The sequence below is a fragment of the Hippopotamus amphibius genome, chromosome 4 (genome assembly GCF_030028045.1).
Source record: "Hippopotamus amphibius kiboko isolate mHipAmp2 chromosome 4, mHipAmp2.hap2, whole genome shotgun sequence".
NCBI lineage: Eukaryota > Metazoa > Chordata > Mammalia > Artiodactyla > Hippopotamidae > Hippopotamus > Hippopotamus amphibius.
In genome coordinates, this window is record NC_080189.1 from 116,409,039 (window position 1) to 116,429,605 (window position 20,567).

The 20,567-nt window shown below is 35.1% G+C and overlaps 1 protein-coding gene across 2 annotated transcripts in view; it reads right to left on the reverse strand.

Moving 5' to 3' along the window:
- UPF2 (UPF2 regulator of nonsense mediated mRNA decay) overlaps positions 1 to 20,567 on the reverse strand; it is an 89,471-nt gene that overhangs the window by 15,650 nt on the left and 53,254 nt on the right. For both annotated transcript variants that reach the window (XM_057731963.1, XM_057731964.1), the window contains exons 12-18: positions 16,010 to 16,195; positions 13,895 to 14,098; positions 12,907 to 13,182; positions 10,509 to 10,692; positions 5,501 to 5,640; positions 906 to 1,010; positions 513 to 611 (exon numbers count right to left, since the gene is read on the reverse strand). In XM_057731963.1, coding sequence (XP_057587946.1) covers positions 513 to 611; positions 906 to 1,010; positions 5,501 to 5,640; positions 10,509 to 10,692; positions 12,907 to 13,182; positions 13,895 to 14,098; positions 16,010 to 16,195 — 1,194 coding nt within the window. The remainder of the gene's footprint in view (positions 1 to 512; positions 612 to 905; positions 1,011 to 5,500; positions 5,641 to 10,508; positions 10,693 to 12,906; positions 13,183 to 13,894; positions 14,099 to 16,009; positions 16,196 to 20,567) is intronic.

A 20,567-nucleotide genomic window follows, 5' to 3' on the forward strand; every position in this document is an offset into this window, starting at 1 on the left:
AAACATAATTACCTAAGTCACTGGGAAGATGGAGCTTTTTATAAAATCTAGTATCTTAATATCATGAATACATTAAACAATTAACATTTCTTTAAATATCAAATGACCAATTTCCTCTAGGTATTTATCTACAAGTTATTCAAATTATAAATCAAACTTAAGAATTTACTAAGCTAAACTTCCCTAAATATTTATCTTCTGCAGTTTGACTCCTAAACAAACTGCAAGTAAAGGGTCTTAGAAACAGAGATATGACTTCAGAGAGAAAACGTGGAGGGTGATACAATAAAATTACTCTGTCCCAATCTTATACTTATTACACTTTTTCTATCCTATTTCAAAGAAATGTGGCAAATCAGGAGGTGGGATGCCAGAAGTATTGGCAGCTTCAAACTGTCTAAATTAGGAAAAAGCTGCTACAGAGGTGAATGTTTAGATAGATCCTCCAACCACAATCAAATGTGCTGCAGTATTTTGTATTGAGTACTCTGGAATAGAGCAACACTTAATACCTGAAGATTTTCTAGCATCATTTTATCCAGAGCTTGAATGAAGTCCTCATCTTCCACACAAGGTACATGTTTGAGTCCACCTCCTTTAATCATTACCTCCTTATAAAACAAAACAGAAACAAGAATTCAGACCAGAAATTCTAACTGTAATCTTTTGTATTGATAACTCTTTCAACACAACTCAAGGAATGAGGGGGCAAAATATATAACCTCATTAAATATTCAAAGAACTTGTTAATAAAGAAAAATACTTATATAGCAAAACAAATTAAAAATGAATTTCCAAAGAAATGTTACTTCAATAATCACAAAAACTAAAACTTCAGTGGCTGAAATAGAAATACTATGACAGTGATGCGCAATTTCAAAAAGCGGACTTTCGGACACACGCACAGTGTTTTCTTCGTCGGTTTCGTTCTCCTTGTTCGAATCCGTGAGGTAGTCTGTGTTCTCCTCCTCTTCTTCCTCCCCTTCATCATCATCATTATCGGAGCCCTCCTGGAAGTAACATTTGCAGAAAATTAAAACACTTTGAAAAATGTTACTACTTTTACATGTCTTAAAAAGATGTTAAAGTTTCTGTATAATTATTGATTATCCCCCAGTTTCAGCCTTTTATGCAGTCTGCCTAGAGTGGTAGGGCAACATCAGCTGGCAACACTTACTACACACCAGCAGCTGAAAACCCATTTCACACCTTCCACTGATCTAGTAATACAAAGACCCTCTGCAGAAACTCCTCCTTCAAGTCCACAAGGAACGAGTTTCCTGAACCTCCTGTATTTTTCTCCTCCCTAACTAGAGACTGGTTTTCTCATAATAGTTCTTTAATACCCATCTAACTCTGCAATGAAATCTGACAATTCACATTTAACATCGTTACCCTTTGAAAGCAATGACACTACACTGTATAAAGCACCTCAGTTTAGAAAGTGCTCTCACAGCATTTTCTTTGCGTTACCTAACTCTGAAGGACACATAAGCTTTACCGTCCTCATTTTTATATGTGAAAAAACTTACGCTCAGAAAAGTTAAGTGATTCGCCATGCTTTCTTAAGCAGAAGAGCTAGACATTCTGACTCCCCTTGCTGGTGGCTTTCAAGTACTATAACTCCCCATCCTCTCCTGTCAGTCCCCCCACCCTCTTCTATCAGCCAAAAGTCCTCTTCAAACAGAAGACTGGGCAGAACTTCAATGAACTTTCAAAGAGGCACCAAAAAACCAAAACTATAACCATAACCAAAACTGAAAAAAACACAGCCACACAGTGGCAGCATTCCATCTGAGTATCCTTCCAACACAATTCACTCCCACTCTGTTTCATAAAAGTTTTTTTAAAAAAAGACTGCACTAAACCCAGCTGCTTCTTATAGTGCCAAGAGAAATAAAGTGAATGAGAAATAATTTCTAAGAGAAAACAAATGATTTAAATTCGTTATAATACTTTTAGTATACATACCAATTAACTTAAAAAATCCAAACAGTGTGTTATTACTTACTACAGACATTTGAAAACTTTTATAATTTCTAAAGTGGAAATATGTGAGGAAAGTACAGAAATGCATTAACTTTTTTTTCAAATGCATTAACTTTTTTTGACATAATTCTATATTCAAAATTAAATTTGCAATAGAAATGCTCTTAAATTGGCCCTTGGAAAAAATTAATCATTTCTTAACACTTGAAAGATACTTCCTATTCAAAAACTAAGCTAAAAAGCACTTTTTTCTTTCACCATTTTTTATATTGCTCAGGCGAAATAACACAGATTAACTTTTGAAATTAAAACATTGAACAAGAATCTCCCTGTCCCAATCCATGGTCATATACACGGTCATAATAACCTGTGAGGTGAGGAAGTTAACAGACCACAAGATTCGAGCTGGTAAGGAAAGCAGGTGGGGCAGCATAGCAGAAGTCAAACTGTCCAAGTTCAAATACTGGCTCGTTAGGACCTGGGGCAAATCATTATCGTATCTGTGCCTTATCTATTACCTAACTTATAAGGTGCCAAGAGAAATGGTAAAATGAATATAGTGACCATACTCAATAAATGATTGCTATTACAATAATAAATCTTACAGTTTCTCTAAAAAAGCTGCAGAAAATTAGAATTTTAGCAGAAGAACATTTACTTCATCTTTAAAGTTACTTTTAATTTACACAGCTGATACTGAGAAGAAAATATTCTGGTTGTTATGCGCTAAGAATAACTTCAAAAGGCCATAAGGAGCTTGGAAGAGTTGTGAACCAAGATGGAAAAGAAGAGTACAACTTTTCTGAAGAGTTCCACTCCAGCCCTGTTCTTTCTCAGTCACGGCAATTATTTACAGAGCATCCTACATTGTTCTTACTACTTTATAATCAACCCATCTCGACTCTTTAAAAATGTTCTCCTCCCTATGTTTGGAGGGTAGTCGTGGAAAAGGGTGGTCTCAGGTGGGAGAATAAACAATTCCAACTCCATTTCCTTAAAGTAAACCAACCACTCCTTTTAATTCTCCTCCCAGACAAGGCTCACGAGTCATCCTATTAAACACTTTTTCCACTTAGTAAACACACACATGTTACGTATGATATCCACTTGGCAACCAGAAAAGTAAGAAATAGTTAAAAATGGTTAAAAATGATACAATTTTTAAAATTATAAAGCTCACTTTTGAAAAGGAGAAAATGCATTTAGAGGAAAAAATATAATACATCACAACTATTCAAATAAGAAATTTAGAGGAAAATGAGTCACTCTTTAATGTCACATTTACTGAGGATGTTTAATTTATCTGTATCTAATTAGTGCAGGAGCAAAATCCAAAGACAGCCATAAGATTAGTCTAAAAATACAAAATGGAAATACTCTCTCATTTGTTTTTATTGTTATAAAATACTTAATAAGCCAATTTAAATTATATATTTGAATGTTTCAACAACAACCTCATTTTTAAAAAAGCAATATAGCTTTTTTATTACAACTATTTTTTGTTGCCCATCTATTACAGAGAAATCAATTATAGAAACATACTCCAGTTCTAAATTTTTATCAATTTATTTATATCTACTTTAGGGGAGTTATCAGGGTGAAAAGAGAAAGTGCTGGCAATAATGTATTATATATTTGAAATTTGCTAAGAGTAGATCTTAAAAGTTCTCATCACAAGGAAAAAACATTTATAACCATGTGAAGTGATGGATATTAACTAAATTTATTATGGTAATCATTTCTCTCTCTCTCTCCCCCTCTATATATCAAATCATTATGTTATATGTACACCTTAAACTAATACAATATTATATCAATTACATTTCAACAAAACTGGGGGGGGAAGTGGTAGCAAAATAATAACATAAAGGTACATTTCTACTGCCTATAAATGCTAGCCAATTATAAAAGCCATACATTATTATTTATGCTGCCTTTTACACAATCATTCATTTTTAACTAACCGCAAAGCTATTTGCTATGTAGTCAAATAACATGAAATGTTCATTAATAGCTGCAGACCTTCAGGGCTAAAAGAAACAAAGACTTAGGGATTTCTACTTCTAACTGTAGAAAATCTTAATTACCTTAAATTAAGGGTCATTTTTCTTTCATGCTAAATGAAGCTTTTTAAAAATCCAGTTTATGAATCTGTCTTATAAATGTCTTAAACAATTTACATTCCTTTATACATTAAACAACCCATATCCTCTAAACATTTGCATTCTATTTACTCAAATCAAAACTTTAAAATTTAATAAATTCAATTTCCATAAAACATTTAAATTTTGATTATAAATTTAAACGTTTTCAATATTTAATTAAAATCACAGTTCTAAATTATCACTCTCCTAAATGCTTTTAGCACCTAAGGAACACAAAAAACCATACACACGATATCATAATTATAAGCTTACAAAGTGAAAAAGTGCTCATTCCATGGTTTAAATTCTATGTTCATTAGTATTTTATTGTTATTCTTATTCATCCTGCTTTTCATTTTCTTAACTTTCTAATTTAAATATATTTTAATGTAGCTAGAATAGCATCATGAACCCTTACTCATTACACAACTGAACAATTATTAGCTAATGGTCAGGTTATAGTTTCTTCTATATTGTTCAGGTTATGAAGCAAAACCCAGATACTCTATTGTTTTAGATGGAACTTTTAAAACTTAAGCAGGTTTAGAAGAAAAAAGGAAAGAATTAAAACTTATTAGGTTGAATCATATATGAAAATGACATTTTGGTAGGTCCAAAATGGTAGAAGACATTTCATATGGTTTGGCCTAACAGAGTCGTAAAAACAAAAGGGCACATCAATGATTATGGGTACATGATAATTTTCAGATTTCCTATACTATTAGATCTGGGAAAAAGCAAAGTTATTAATATCTAGTCAATATTTTTTTCCATAAAACCCACAGGTTAAAAAGCCCACACTCAAAAGTGAGATTAAAATACACAGTGGATCAAACAATTTCTGTCTTCAAACTGCTTATTAAATAAAAATCCTAACCATAATGATGGATACATGTCATTATACTTTTACCTAAACCCACAGAAAGTACAACACTAAGAGTCAACTGTAATGTAAATGATGGATTTAGGGTGATTCTGATATGCTGCTGTAGGTTCATCAATTGTAACAAATGTACCACTTTGGTAGGGGATGCTGATATTGTGGGGGGAGGTTGTGTAAATAGGTAGGTGATATACGGGAAATCTCTGTATCTTTCCCTTAATTTTTCTGTGAACCTAAAACTGCTCTAAAAAATGGTCTTAGTTATTTTTAAAAATCCTATGATCAGTATTTTATCACTTGTAAAAAAAAAAAAAACGAACACTTCTTAGTTAATCAAGCCGTTTTATAATAGACATATACTACTAGTTACATTTACTCTAATAACTAAGGAGATCTTATTTTTTACATTAAAGAAAATTTTGGCTCATATAATCAAAATACTCTTGTACAAATGTATCTATCTGCTATAAATAAAAGTCCTCACCTCTTCCTCTGGCTCATTCACTTCACTTTCATTTCCAGATTGTTCCTCTGTTTCAGCTCCTCCTTCTTCTTCTTCTTCATCCTCTTCAAGATTTTCTCCTTCCGTCATAGACTCTTTTGAGTCTTTGTCATTTACTAGGCCTTGAAGTGAGGAGAAAGTAGAAAAAGACACCAAAAAAGATAAAGGCAAGTTTTTCACAGTGAATATTACACCACTTAAAGTATGTATTAAGATAACTCAACAACAATGTTCTCAGAATAAAATAAGAACAGAATTTAAAACTATTTTGAGAACCATTTAAAAAACTAAATAATTCAATCTTTATTTCAACAAAGGAGCACTGACACATTTCTTAACCACTAGCCAAAAAAAAAAAAAAATTTTTTTTTTTTCCTTTCTCAGAGCTTCAAACTTTTAATCTCAGTCTCAGATGAACAAAGGCAAACAGTAGCGGCACATAAGGTGCAGATTCAGTCACATACAATGCAACCTTGGTCACACTTTTTATCAAATGCTATTTCAAGAATCTCTAAAAACTCAAGGATATAATAAAATTATATCACTTTAACGGAGAAGTCATATTTGGCTATCAATTTGAATGTCTTGCAAATTAAGACTGAGGGAAGGAGGCAAAGCTATATGGTGACACATCTAAGAGCTGTGTCACCAAAGAGCTTGTTTTCTTCTTTAGTAACAGCATGTTCCTCCAAAGGGAACTCCCTGGGGCTTGAATCTGCTTCCACCTCCCCACATTCACCCACATTTCACTGCTTAGTTAATTCTTTATTAGCATTTGTGTTCCAAACTACCCTCTACTTTCAAGATACACATACTATGGCCTCATCCGATCTGACTTTTCCCCGCGCTCCCTAGTCCTAATCCAGCCTTCTCCTCTAGTTGGGTCAGACTTTTCCGTGTTGTAAAGCACACTATCTTGGCGTCCTGCTCATCAAATACGCTTCTCGATATAGAATATCCTTCAGTATGCACTTTCAAATCCTATACATTCTCCAAATTCAATCTAAGTTTCACTTCCTGTATAAACTGAGTATTGCTCTTCCTCCTACTTGCTCCTAAAGCACTTGGAGAATTGATCACAGCACTTCACATTTAAAGATACACCATGTAATGGTTTTTCTAATGATTTCAATAAATGTTACATCAGATTATAAGAGCCTTGAGAACAAAACCTTCTTTTACATATACAAAACTTATTAGAGGCCATATATTGATAAATACACAGTAGGTGTTTAGTAAATACTTGTTTATTCACAGAATTTTAGACAATTAGAGCAGACAGAAACTTAAGTGATGTGATTTAACCCTTTCATTTTATGAGGTATATCAAAGCCCAAAAAGTTTGAATAACTAACACAACCAACAAGAGTAAAAAATTATTCCAGTGTCTTAGGTCTAAGCAATTAATTAAGAACTGACAAAAATACAGATGTACAAAGTGATGAAAGCAGGTACATTCAAGTTTGGAAATTTAAAAAAAAAAATGAGAAAAGATGGATGAAGTTCAGAGAGATGTTTTAAAAGAAAAATAATACTGAGGGGAAAAGTTACTATCTCAGATTGAGATACCATTAACTTACTATTTTATTTATTTATATGGACTTTCAGAAGCAAAATACTGGGCTTTTACGTTATCAAAGGCAAAAAATTAAAAGTCAGGACTATATAAATCTAAGCACACTCAATAAAAATATCACCGTGCTGATAAATTCACATGGCCTAATATACCATTATACCTTTTTTATAGCCACTTTAAAGTATGTGTTATAGGAAGAACTCTAATGGATAAGTAGCTTTGTTTTGATAGCCATACTTCTAATTTGTAAGGAAAATACTACTATTTCTAACACATTTTCATTTGCATTGCAAGTGAGTTTCAAAAGCAGTTTATAAATATATTTTGCATTTGTGAAGCTGTATAATAAACTGTTCAGTTGCTGACCTCTAGGACACTGTCAATCTAAAATAAACAATGCAGATAAAAGTATACATACAAAGGACACAGCATTAATAAAATGTAAAATCTAGACAGTAAAATATTAAAAACATGGGTCAGAATTAAGTGTACTTGGGGACCAAAATCAAACACTGTTCTCTTGAATTTGAGCTGCCTGGTGCCTCGGTTTTCCTGCTCATAACAAAGATAGTAATAATTGTAATACTTCCTTTCAAATCGTTTTCATTTGTATTTCTCTGCTCACCAGAGATGCTGAGCATTTTCCCCACTTAATACGTCAGAAAGAACACAGTCTTTGAAGTCTGGCCCAGTTGCTAACCTAGCGTTTTGATTTGGGCTTTACATAATTCATTTGTCAAATATGAACAACATTACCTCCTACTTTAATTTTGGCAAACAGGAAGTACTCAATAAAAATACCAACTCTTCCCTGCCCTTCCTCATTTGATTATGTTATGTTCATTTACCTACTGTGTATCAATTTGCCTGTGTTCTTTATGTAAGTGATAATAACCTGGCACAGAAACTATTTTCACTTCGATCTTAGTTATTTTTTTCATTGTACAAAAGTTTTAAACACCCAAATCTGCCAATATATGCCTGCTTCCTTGCATCATTTTAAAATTTAGGAAAATTAGAACCTCTCCAAATAACTGATGATCAGATCTATTTTTAACTTTTTAAAAAATAAATACTTAACTCTTTAATCCATCTGGAGTTTGATGATATAAGATGTGTTTCTGTATCAATTCCCCCCCCCCAAATGCTCACCTGTTGCTCTTTTCTTATTTTTAAGATTCCTATTTCATCATACACTAAATTGTTTTGTATTAACTAGGGCAACTTCTGGGTCTTTTATTTTATTCTACTGATTTTATTTCTAATTTAAGAAATACACTCTTCTGCTTTATAAGTAATTTATTCATATGACTTCTCTGTTTTTATTTTTATTCCTCCCATTTCTGTTCCTTATATTATATATAATATAATCTAGAACTTCCAAACCAAAATTAAATTGCATTGCCTACTACCATTTTGGTTTTGTTCTTAAAGAGAATGTCTTAGAGCCATTAATTCTATCCTGAGAGAACAAAGATATGCAAAATTAGAAATAAACTAAGTGTCAAAGAACAGAATTAACACATTCATACAAAGGAAAATAGCCAGTTTTGTAAAAAAATTAAAGATTTAGAAAAATATTTCATGTCAGGAAGAAATTTCATAATATATTAGGTAGGAAAAAATCGTTATAAAACAGCAAACGTGAAGAAATTTTTTTAAATAGAATATATATCAAAATGTTAACACATGATTATCCCTGTGTACAAAATATCAGTGATTTTTGTTTTCTTGGCATTTTTCAAAATTTCTGCCACGAACATTTTACTTTTAATAATATTAGAATGGTTTTGAAACTATAAGAAATTGCTAGCTGTCGAGTAAGCACTGGGCTGCCACAAAACTAAAATTATAATGAGTTTGCAAGTGCATGAAAACAAAACCTACCCAAGGCAAGATGCTGTATTATCTTATGGTTTACCAACAGGAAATACACAGCATAGATTTATTCATGTATATCTTCTCTCTGATATTTAGACTCTAAAACAGAAGGAAAATGGGACCACTTGGGAGCATACTGATTCTAGTTGCCACCATCTTTAGAGCTGCATTCACAAATGGTGACCTATTTTTTTCCTTTCCATATTCTAAACAAGGAGAGACTTCTCAGAAGAAGCCCAAAGTCCTCTAACTCTTTGCTCTATAAAGGATAAAGCATATTGCTCTCTTTACTGCTACCAAACTGGATGCCCAAGTAGTATTTCCTCATGCCCACTATACAGAGAATGCCATTCATAAAAGTCTTTGGAAACGAGGTTAAGACTATTTCAAAGCATATAAAGTAAATGAAATAAGTACGCAGATAAACACTCTACTTGAAATGATCATTTTATACAATTAGAAATCTGAAAAGGAAAAGAAAGTAGATAACTTGAGACAAAGTTCAAAGAACAAAAAGAATCACACACGCCCTTATGGGTTGAGAACTAGGAAATGTGAATAGCTGCATAATCAGCAGCACCTTGCACATAACGTTCAGGTAGATAACAGCAGTCATGTTCTCCAAAAGAGGATTCACCTTGGAGAAAGAAGCCCTATTAATATGCTGGATGTAATATGAGAATAGTTTTAGAGGAAAAGAATCACCAATGCCTTTGCCATGAAAAGTGGTTTTTCAGACATGCAACATAGTAAATTTGTACAATTGGTGTAACTGGTCAAGGTAAGGATCTCCTATTAAATAATCTCCTAATAAAATACTAGCTTCATAGGCTGAAACCATATGTCACTCTGAAACGACCACAATACAACATGCTAAGAACTATCAGCAAGCAAACCAGACTGTGAAGGCCCCACCTTGTTCCAGTTATTTCCACTGGCAAGGCTAGTAGGCTCCTGCAGTCCCTTATGGGAGCCATTCAAACGCTAACGCTTCTTCCAGAACAATCTCAGAAGGATACTGAGAAAGTAAAAAGATCAATCCTCCCGTAGCACATTTCTCACATGTTCTCTGTCTTTAGAAACAGAGACAACTCCCCCAGTGACTGGGGTCTGAAATTGGGTAGGACAGTTTCAAACTCCTAACCGGCACTCCCCTTATACAGTGTCAAGCCTGCACTGTCTTAGGAAACAGTGCTTGTCGAAAATACATACTGTATATAAGATGCTTTAATCAAAAGTAGGTTTTAAATTAGAAACCAAAAATACTAAAATTAAGAGAGGCTGACAGGATTATATTTTTCCATCACTATCATTTGCCTCAAGTTTTATATGACTGTTTTCCTCCAATTGGGATTATTTAAAGAAATCAAGAAGTAAGCCACCCAAGTCTTACCTAACACTATTATGTAACACTCAACATCAAAAAATAGAAAGTATACAAAAGTAAATGCTAACTAAAAACATTATAAAGCAAATTTTAGAAACAATCTGCCAAATACCATCTTTATTTTCTCTCTGTAATTAATTGCTTACCTAGTTTTATTAAGAATTCTCGTTCCAAGTCGTGTACCTGCCTGATGGATTCTTCCAGAGAATTACAGAGTTTGATCTTTGGTCTTAGCAGTTCTAGTGTGTCACTGATCATGTAATCTATGTCAATAGGAAATGGATGGTCTTTTGTCCAAACCTCCAAACTTTTCTTCCACCAAACATAACGCTGACAACAAATGAAAAATATATTCAGCTATAAGAAATTAATAACAAAATATTTAAAATAATCTGTATTGTGACATCACCTAGTTATAACAACTAAGCTAAAGAGTTGTACAAGACCCCTACCATTTTTATTAATGGCCAACAGCAATGATCCTAGCACATTTACTTACAGTTTCTAAGCCATTTAGTGACTTTAAATATATTTTTATTGTAACTGTCAATCCTTTTTTAAAGGCAAGGAAAAATTATAAACAAATAAAACATCAAATAAATTTTCAGGTACTGAAACCAGGCAGAAACTCCACTCCCAGATCCCAAATAGGGCTAAAATATTTAATTTTACAGAAACAACCATGCTTTTGATAAATTTTAACTATTTTCTCTATACTACCTACTTTAATTTTTTAAGAGAATCAAAGTATCTGAAGACAGGGTTTTGAATACATAAAAACCAGTAATCAACAAGCATTTATTGAACATCTACTGTGTATATGGCACCGTTTAGACATTTCCCCTCATCTCCTAGCTTGGCTCCTTCATTCTATTTTGTACTTGTAATTCTCAAGTTTAACTAAAAAGCACAACCCATGAGTTTACTTGTATGTAAACAGGTGTTCCTCTGGGTGTTTAATCTTCCTCTCCAGTTTGTTCGAGGTCTTTGCTACTCAAAGTGTGGGAACTCGGAGATTATTAGACATAGAATCTAAGACGCTCCCCACCCTAGGCCAGCTGAATCACAGTGCGCATCTTAAGACTATCTCCAGTGATGTGTGTGTACAGAAGTTTAGAACTGCTGCAGGTGATCCTTTCTAACTGCCTTCCAATATGTAACTGGATATTGTGTTACAGGCAGCACACATTGACCACATCTCCTAGGCCTCACTCACTTCTTACTCCCATGCCCTAAGTATATCCCAACTACAAATTCCTGCTAATAATTAATGTGGAAAATACTTTCATCTCTTTCTACTCCTGAATATTTCTGAAGGGCTCTTTTCTCTCTGCCAGTGATGTAAGAGTGAGTGCAAGTAAGAATACTCTTCTGAAAGGGATCCTGCTTTGGACACTGATAATGACAGCTGATATTCTGCAGCAAAACTCTGGTTTTCAACACAGGCAGTCTCCAACTTAAGGCATTCCTTACATGCAACAGGGAATCTGAGTCTCAAATCTGCAACATCCCTTCCCCATGTATGGCTCATTGATTCAGAAAACAAGAGAGTAACAAGTTATCCTCTAATGCAAAGGTACAGTGGTAGGAGAAAGTTAACAAATAGCTCTTCCCCAAGAGTAGTTACCCCCACTTAACACCAGCTACTAAGTGGATGTATTTTTGATACCTCAAAGTTGTAGTTTTAAATTTATTTTCTTCATCAATGGATAAACAAAAATAACATTAACAACAGAATAGATAGAAAGGAATGATCAAATAGAACTGAATGGTACCATTTTATTACAGTAACATCTGGAGAATTCGACAGTGAGCTGTTCCCCCTAATTAGTACTTACAACATTGCATTTGATGGGAAATAGTGATTAGGTTCCAAACGACCAAGCTACAAGCTAACTTTTAAAACATGAATTGTACAGAAGCTATAGAATTATTTCTGTATTTATATCTGAATTTAATTTATACTGTACTTCTCTAAATCACAAGTTTACATAAGTAACTTAAGATATGGAAAGCACAACCCAAGAGTTTAGCAGTAAATGAACAATTATTTCTTTTACTGTTAATGATGTTTTTTTTTTAATTTAGAAATAAGAATTTTAAATATGAAACCAGAACAAGATGTAGTATTTATACATATTATCAAATGTATAAATATTACAAGTAATTTGATTCATGAATTACTGTACCAAATACAAAATAATCCATATTATACCAAATTTATAAACTGCACCAAAACAATTGACCAATCGTCATCAATCATAAAATTTAAAATGCAATCAGAATGTTTATGATAGAATTCATCATACATATATATTTTGTTAACTTTCTTTCTTTTCTTTTTTTTGGGGGGCCAAGCCAGGGAAGTCTCTATCATATATTTTAAAACCTCTAAAGCTAAGCATCCTTGCAAGAATGAATCTAATCTAACTATGAATATACTTTATACATAAAATATGAATGCTACAGCGTTTCTTCTCTAATATTTTTGTAACACAAGCAATGCATTAAATGATGCCCAACTGCTTATTTCAATTTATATACCTGAAAATACACAAGGAAGCAATCGAGTTTTCGTTTACTAGAACCTCTGTCAAAGTACTGGCCACAGGTATCCAAAATAGTGCACACTAGTCTAATCCTGAAAAGGTGCTCAGGAGGGTCCAGTGAACTTGGAGAGCCATCAGAGTTAACACCAAATGAAGTAAAAGAATAAAGAGTTCTAAAAATAACAGCCGATTCCACCATTCGGTAATTATAAAGCTCCCCTAAGAACTTGGCACTGCTGATACGTCTCTGATTAAATTTAGGTTGATTAACCTAAAGGGGGAAGAAAAAAAAAAGCAGATTTCCATTAAAGAATAGCAATGTGTTTACAAAGAGGTAAAATTCCCCTCTGTCTCTTGACAACATCACTCACTGAACAGAGGAAAAATAATGGGTTCTTTTCTAACAGGTAATCACTTCTGGACATCCTTTCTCTCTCTCTAGGAAATGTCTATCTTTAAAATGTTTTAATAAAAAAACATGTTAAATATTAAATTTAATATTAAGCTATTGTTAAATGAATTAATAGTTTATGAAACTGTTAAAATGTAATTCTCCTTATCAGCCCTCGATAACTTATTTTCTTCATAATCCATGAATTAAGAAAACAACAAGCCTATAGAGAGGGAGCTGCTTACAGAAATTCTTATCAAATGATTATCAATTCTCCCAATTAATAAATTTATGAATTCCTATAACGTGAATCCCAACAGTAACCCAGAAATAATAAAAATTTACTATACTCCTCTAAAATAAGCTTAACTGGACTTGAGAAAGAGGCAAAAAATACTTCAACATTAGCCCGAGAGAAGACTAGGAAATCTGCCACAACAGAGTTTATTAAGAAATCTCTATCTTCAAAAAAGTAATTGTAAATGACACCATATGGGGAAACGAAGGTTTCCAAATCCTTATTTTTCAATAATAGGATTTAAAAGCTATCTAAATGGTCCACAGGTTCCAATTTGGTGCAAGTCTTTGTTACCTCCATTCCCAATCGAATATCTTCTAAAACTCCATCCACAACATGGATCCCAACATCCTCCTGGTAGAGCACCAGTCCTGCTAAGAGGTTGGCTACACAGTGAATGCTGTTATATTTCACGTTCCAGATGTTTATCATACAACAAATCACATAGTCTTTCACTTCTTGGTCCTGCCAAGGCAACTTCCGCATCTGTCTCAAAACCTAAATGAAGAGAACTTTGTTTAAATTACTAAGATAAACACAAAGTAGTCCAACACACCCAATAAAACAAATATTTTATGATTGTACAGTCACAGAACTTTTGAAATGGAAAATACTTTAGAGATATTCTATCAGCCTCTTCACTTCAGAGATAGGAAAAATAAGATTCTTCTAATTATTGGCAAAATTTGTTCACATCTTCCCTTTATCTTTCCATAATGCCCTCAAATTTTCTAGAGTTTCCAGGACTTCAATCAAGCTAACAGTATACACTCATACTCAGGTCACTGAAAGAAATACCCAAGATTTAACAAAGATAATGCTTTCTTTTGTGCATCATTTGATGTAAATAATCTCAAACACTTCTTTTTATAAGTGAAAAATTTCCAATAAGGAAATAAATCCAAGGTCAATTGGTTAAAAGATCACTTAAGATGGAAGACACGACATCAAGACTGACATCACACAGTTTCCTTGTACGTAAAGGGGGGATGACAGGCACTTACTCCATAAGTCTACTCTAAGTGTTAGACAAATTAAAGTGAATGAAGTACATAGAAATGTGTCTGGCGCATTACAAGTATCCCAAAAAGTTACCTATTACTATCAAAAACTCTACTGGTAATGAGATAATCAGCAGAGCTCCACTTATCATCAAGATCTTTCCATTTTTATTCTGAAAGAAAATGGATACTATTGGCAGACTGTAAAATAGTCCTTTCATCTCTACTCTATACCCACAATTCATCTTTCAAGCACTAAATATGTTCTCATATGAGCTTCAATGGAAATGTTAATGTCATCTCAAATGCATAAGCATTCCATACTTCTCAATCTTTTAGTCAATTCTAAAACAGCTTTCAAATCCTGTTGTTTAAACAACTACTGTCTCTGGCTCCCTGAAGGTGGCTTCAATTTTCAAACTTGTGCTCATTCCTCATTATCTGCTACCCTGCCCACGTGTGACACATGCATTACTCCATGCCTCTTATCCTCCCCATAGGTTTCCTCTGTCCAGAAATTAATTTGCTTTATTTCTTTTTCCTGAAAAGAAAAAAGTTCCATACCATGTTGTTTCAACTTGTAGAGTTAACCAAAAAATGTTTATTCAGCATGTCTTACTTAAAAGTGCAACGTCTAGCACGATAACTACAATAATTAAGGTAACAGGTCGATGGTTCTTAACCATTTCTAGAAACTGACCCCATCTAAATTTCTTCAGATGCTGAGAATCTAAAGAAAGCTATAGACTCTCTTCCAGAAAAATACAGACGGGCCCAGAGATTCAAAATCATTAAGTTCCAGAGGATCATGGGCCTCCTAAAGCCTACCTAAGGTTAAGAACCCCTGTACTGAAAGCAAAATATTTAAAGGCGAATTCATTACAGAATATCAGACAAAACAACAGTTTCAATTATACACATGGTCTCAACATTAACTTAGAAGAATTACCATTTTAATTAGAATAAGGAGTTACTATCACAAAAGGAAAATAAAACATATGTCCCCTACATTATGTATCATCATATGAATTCCTTCTTGTGACGGCCGGTATGGAATCAATCACAACAGAACGTGGGATCTAATCCTACTTCTCCTAAAACTCCACTGCTAGGACTTTAACAGCTCTGTTTCAATTTCTCCGTTTACAAAATGTGACTAATGCAAACTACATTTCTTATCTATACTTTGTGGGGCACTGAAGCAAATGATAAATAAGCTGATCTAGGAAAAGAGAAATATATGTCCCTGACCTAAAACAATCTGGTGCAGGACTAGAAGGAAAGAGCACTGCAATCAGTACTATTATCATTAGGATGAAAAAGAATTACTTTGCTTGAATGTTATTTAAGCTTAGCACTACCACAAATCTCAAGTTGACTACTGTTCTATGATTTCATTAAGATTTACCTTCTCAGTGGTAACCTTGGAGAGATCCTTGTACAAAAGTTTCCGGACATATTCCTGGAGAGGAGGACGCTTCTTTTTCACTGTTTTTTCAGCTGGAGGTGGGTTGCAGTAGTAATATGCATTCTCCACCATTGTGACATATCTTGCATCGAGATGCATCGCTTGTTTCTTTCTCATCATTTGTTCCTAAAATACAAAGTCTAAATTAGTCAAAATACTTTCATTCTAAGGTTTCTTTGTTCCTAACTAAATTCTACTCTCAGTGATAAGATTTCAAGATAAAGGGCTAGAAAAGGGAAAAAACAATTACTAGGTATTTCTAAGAGTATGCAAGTGTACTGTTATATCACTAATCATGTTTTTAGAACAAATTAGTCCATAACTGTTTGGTCTTAGGCCTTGTCCAATAAAATACTCAAAGACCTTTGCTACAAATACAACTTTACTTATAACTCTGCCACATTATATGAACTCCATGTAAAACAAGGCTTATATATGAGTGACTGAAATTAAAGACAGAGAATATAAATAAAGGAGTAAATGCCTCTGGCTGTTCCACATGCAACAACTGAGAATAACTTTATTCTTAAAGCTTGTGCCATCCAATGTTGTACCAGGTAAATCTGACATGTCTCTACAGACAAGAAAACTAAAAGCCCCCAACGTCTTATAACTTGTCCAGAGCCCTCAACATCAGCTCAAGGTGATTAAAAAACACAGTCAATCATCATCTACTTCAGGCTTCTCAACCTCAGCACTACTGACATCTTTGACTGGATAGTTCTTTGTCGGAGTGTCAGGGGAGGGTGTTCTGGGCACTGTAGGATGTTCTGCAGCAATCTTCACCTCTATCCACCAGGTGCCAGTTGAGAACCACAGACTAACCAGTTGAAGATCTTCAAACAGCAGTCCTAGTTCTTAAAACAGCACCATACTAAGTATTAAGATTACTGAATGTATTCAGTATCCAGCCATTCAACATTTTACTTGGCATTTACCGTGTGCCAGGCACTATGCTAGGTGCTGGAAGTCACTGTGAACAGGACAGACATGGCTCCTACCTTTGTGAAGCCTTAGAGTCTGGTGTTAGAAGGCAGAATAAACAAGCCAACAAATAAACTAACAACTTTTTAAACACTAATTGTGATTAGTGTTACAAGGAAAATAACAAGGCCCTAAGATAGAAAGTAACAAGAGCCCACTTTAGTCAGGGTGGGTTAGGGATGGCCTCTCCACAAAAGTGACATTTAAGTTGTGCTCTGAAGGACGACAAAAGGTTGAGAAGAGCCACAGAGAGAGCACCTGAAGCAGAAGCAACAGCAAGACCAGAGACTCTGAGGAGACAGAAGGATCTGTAACGGGAACTGCACAAAGGCCAGAGCGTGGCAGCAGCACGGAATGGTGTGATAGTAGCTTTAAGGGGGTGGGGAGGGGCTCAGTGAGACCGGACTCTGCAGACCATGGTAACAAGGGGTTGGAAGCATGTAAAGGGAAAGTGCTGACAAGCTTAAGCAGGTGTCTAGAGTGGGGTGGCAGGTGGCGGCGGGTGGAGGCAAGACGTCACGCTTTGGAAAGATGACTCTGTCTATAAGATCAGGGAAGGCAGGTGTTGCATCGTGTTCACTGTTGTAAACCCAGCTCCTAAAACAGTTCCTGGCCTAGCACATGGGAGGCTTGCAATTGTTTATTAATACAAAAAAATTAATGAATAAATTTTTTTAAACACATTCAAATCTCTCCCAGTCTGCCTTTCTACACATGCAAAATCACCATATATTGGGGGGCAATCCTGCTCTTTATTATAAGTTCAATTATGGGTATACCAAGGTTTCACAATTGTTTCTCCTATGAATCTACTAAAGTATACAGCTATAACCTAGCTCATCTCCTGACATCTATCTTATAATTTGTGAATGCTTATTAAATGTTCACTCTTTCAGAGAGCATAGTTCTGTGCTGAGTAGCGCTAGAGCTAATGACCACACCCTGTGAGTTCTTTAGACAAAACATAACGCATCACTTAACCTATCACCATACATACATAACACAGTTTCAAATCAAGATTAGTTTCAACCTGTTATTTAAACTATGTTAGAACCATTTCCCCCCAAACACACACCAAACTATTTTTATCATCAGCCAAGAATAATTTTAAATGCAAACCAGTTAAAAAGTTACACGTGTTCCTGGACTTCCCTGGTGGCACAGAGGTTAAGAATCCGCCTGCCAGTGCAGGGGACACAGGTTTGAGCCCTGGGCCAGGAAGATCCCACATGCCACAGAGCAACTAAGCCTGTGCACCACAACTACTGAGCCTGCACTCTAGAGACCTCGAGTCACAACTACTGAGCCCGCACACCACAACTACTGAAGCCCATGCGCCTAGAGCCTGTGCTCCACGACAAAAGAAGCCACCACAATGAGAAGGCCACGCACTACAACGAGTAGCCCCCCACTTGCCACAACTAGAGAAAAGCCCACGCCCAGCAACAAAGACCCAACACAGCCATAAATAAATAAATAAAATCTATTTTTTTTAAAAAGTTACATGTGTTCCCAAACAAATATGGATATATTTTAGATCATCCCATAAGCGCTTGTGTGCTTCAAACCAAACTCACCATCTCTTCCATCCTCCTATTCCCTTACTCTGACTGGCACCATCATCTGCTCAGATGCTCACACTGCAATCTGGGTCCTAGAGCACTTTCTCCTCCTCACCCTTCATATCTCACCACCACAACTTGTCAGTTCTACTTAAAATTCTTCACACAGCCAGTATTATCCCCCCTCCCCCACCATCCTTACCATTTCTTCATTGTTTCACTGTTCTGTCTACCTCTGGCCTCAGCCACCTCAATTATCTCCTCCACACTGATCTTTCTAACACCAAAAAACTGCCCATACATATTCTACCTGCTTAACGTCCTTCAATAGCTACTCACTACCAATGGGGGGAAACCCTCGTTCCTCAGCACAGCGCTCACACTCAAGAGCTGTGCCCACCTCTCCAGTCTTACCTGCAGCCGCTTGACTCAGTGTGTCTCTCTTCTCTGCCTTTACAACTCAGGTTAATCTCTAAAAAATACCATTTTTTTCCAGGAAACCTTTCCTGACACTCCAAGACTGCATTAAGTGCCTCTTCTATCTATACACATAATACCCTACCCTGACCCACAGTGCTATATTGCAATTCCCTCCACGTGTCCCAATTGTCTAATTACTAATCTGCAAACTCCATGAGGGCAGGCACTATCTTTTTCACTTTTATATCCCAAGGGTCTGACAGAAGAGACTGCACTCAATGATTACTGTGAAACTGTTATGGAAGATCTTTCCTGACTCATTCAGTCTGGCTTAAACACTCCCTCCATGAGCCCATAAAATCCTCTGCATATCTCTCTCTGTCAAAGCACTTACAACACTATATTGGAATTAGCACTATTATGGATGACTTTGAAGATGGCAACTATATTTCATTCCTTTGCACTAACCCCTCCCAACCAGCAATAACATCCCTGCAAAACTGAGTTCAGTGCCTGACACGTAGGAGGAGCCCGAAGAGCATTACAGTCAACCAGGCTCCTACCCAGAAAGCAAGGCAATAATGATAAAGGCTGGCTGCCTTTGCTGCAAGAAAACCAGTCGCGCAGGAAGGACTCTGGCTTTCAGCAGTGGGTAAGCACCCACACCACCACGACTAGTAAACATTCCCTGGCAAAAAGTAAACACGGAGGGCTCAAGATTACAAACAACATACAGACATTTTTAAAAGTTAAGCTTTCTTGGCATCTCTATTACATTATCACATGCAGTATTTCATTTAACCTTACCAGCCTGAGTCAAAGAGGAGGGAAAGTTTTTTCCGTGTTACAATAAAACCTTGAACTTAGAATGACTATTATATGAATAAGCCTTGAGAGAATGTAGAAATCAATTCCATTTGATGGCCTTCACATTAATATTTTTGTTTACTAGAAATAAATTCCAATGTTTTTTCATTTTAAATACCATTGGCAGAGACGTATTCAAGCTTACAACTAGATTCTAAAAAAACAACCACACCTAAGGATGGAAGATGCCTTAGAGGACTGGGATGGGAAGGGTGGGGGGGACTCGAGGGGGGGGGGGAGTCGAGGGAGGGAGGGAATACGGAAATATGTGTGTAAAGACAGATGATTGAACTTGGTGTACCCCCCAAAAAAAAAAATAAAAAATAAAAAATAAAAATAGAAAAAACACACCTAGAGAATATGACGCAATCAACACTTCTGTAAAAGCAACACTGATATGACAGTCTATGCCAGGAGATTCCTAAACCAGGGCTCTCTTTAACACTAACACTGACACCCCTCCCCTGCAAAGACTGCAAGTGAATGCATGGATACTATCAATAAGCATAATAACTTAATTGCTTAATAAACTTGATGGCCATTTTGGCATCCTAATTAGCTTAAGAAATATCTTCTCCCCCAAGTTAATTTTTCAAGCTTATGTTTTATGTTTTCTAATTTAAAAAATTTAAGCTTTATAATTTATGTGCTTAGGGCACAGTAAC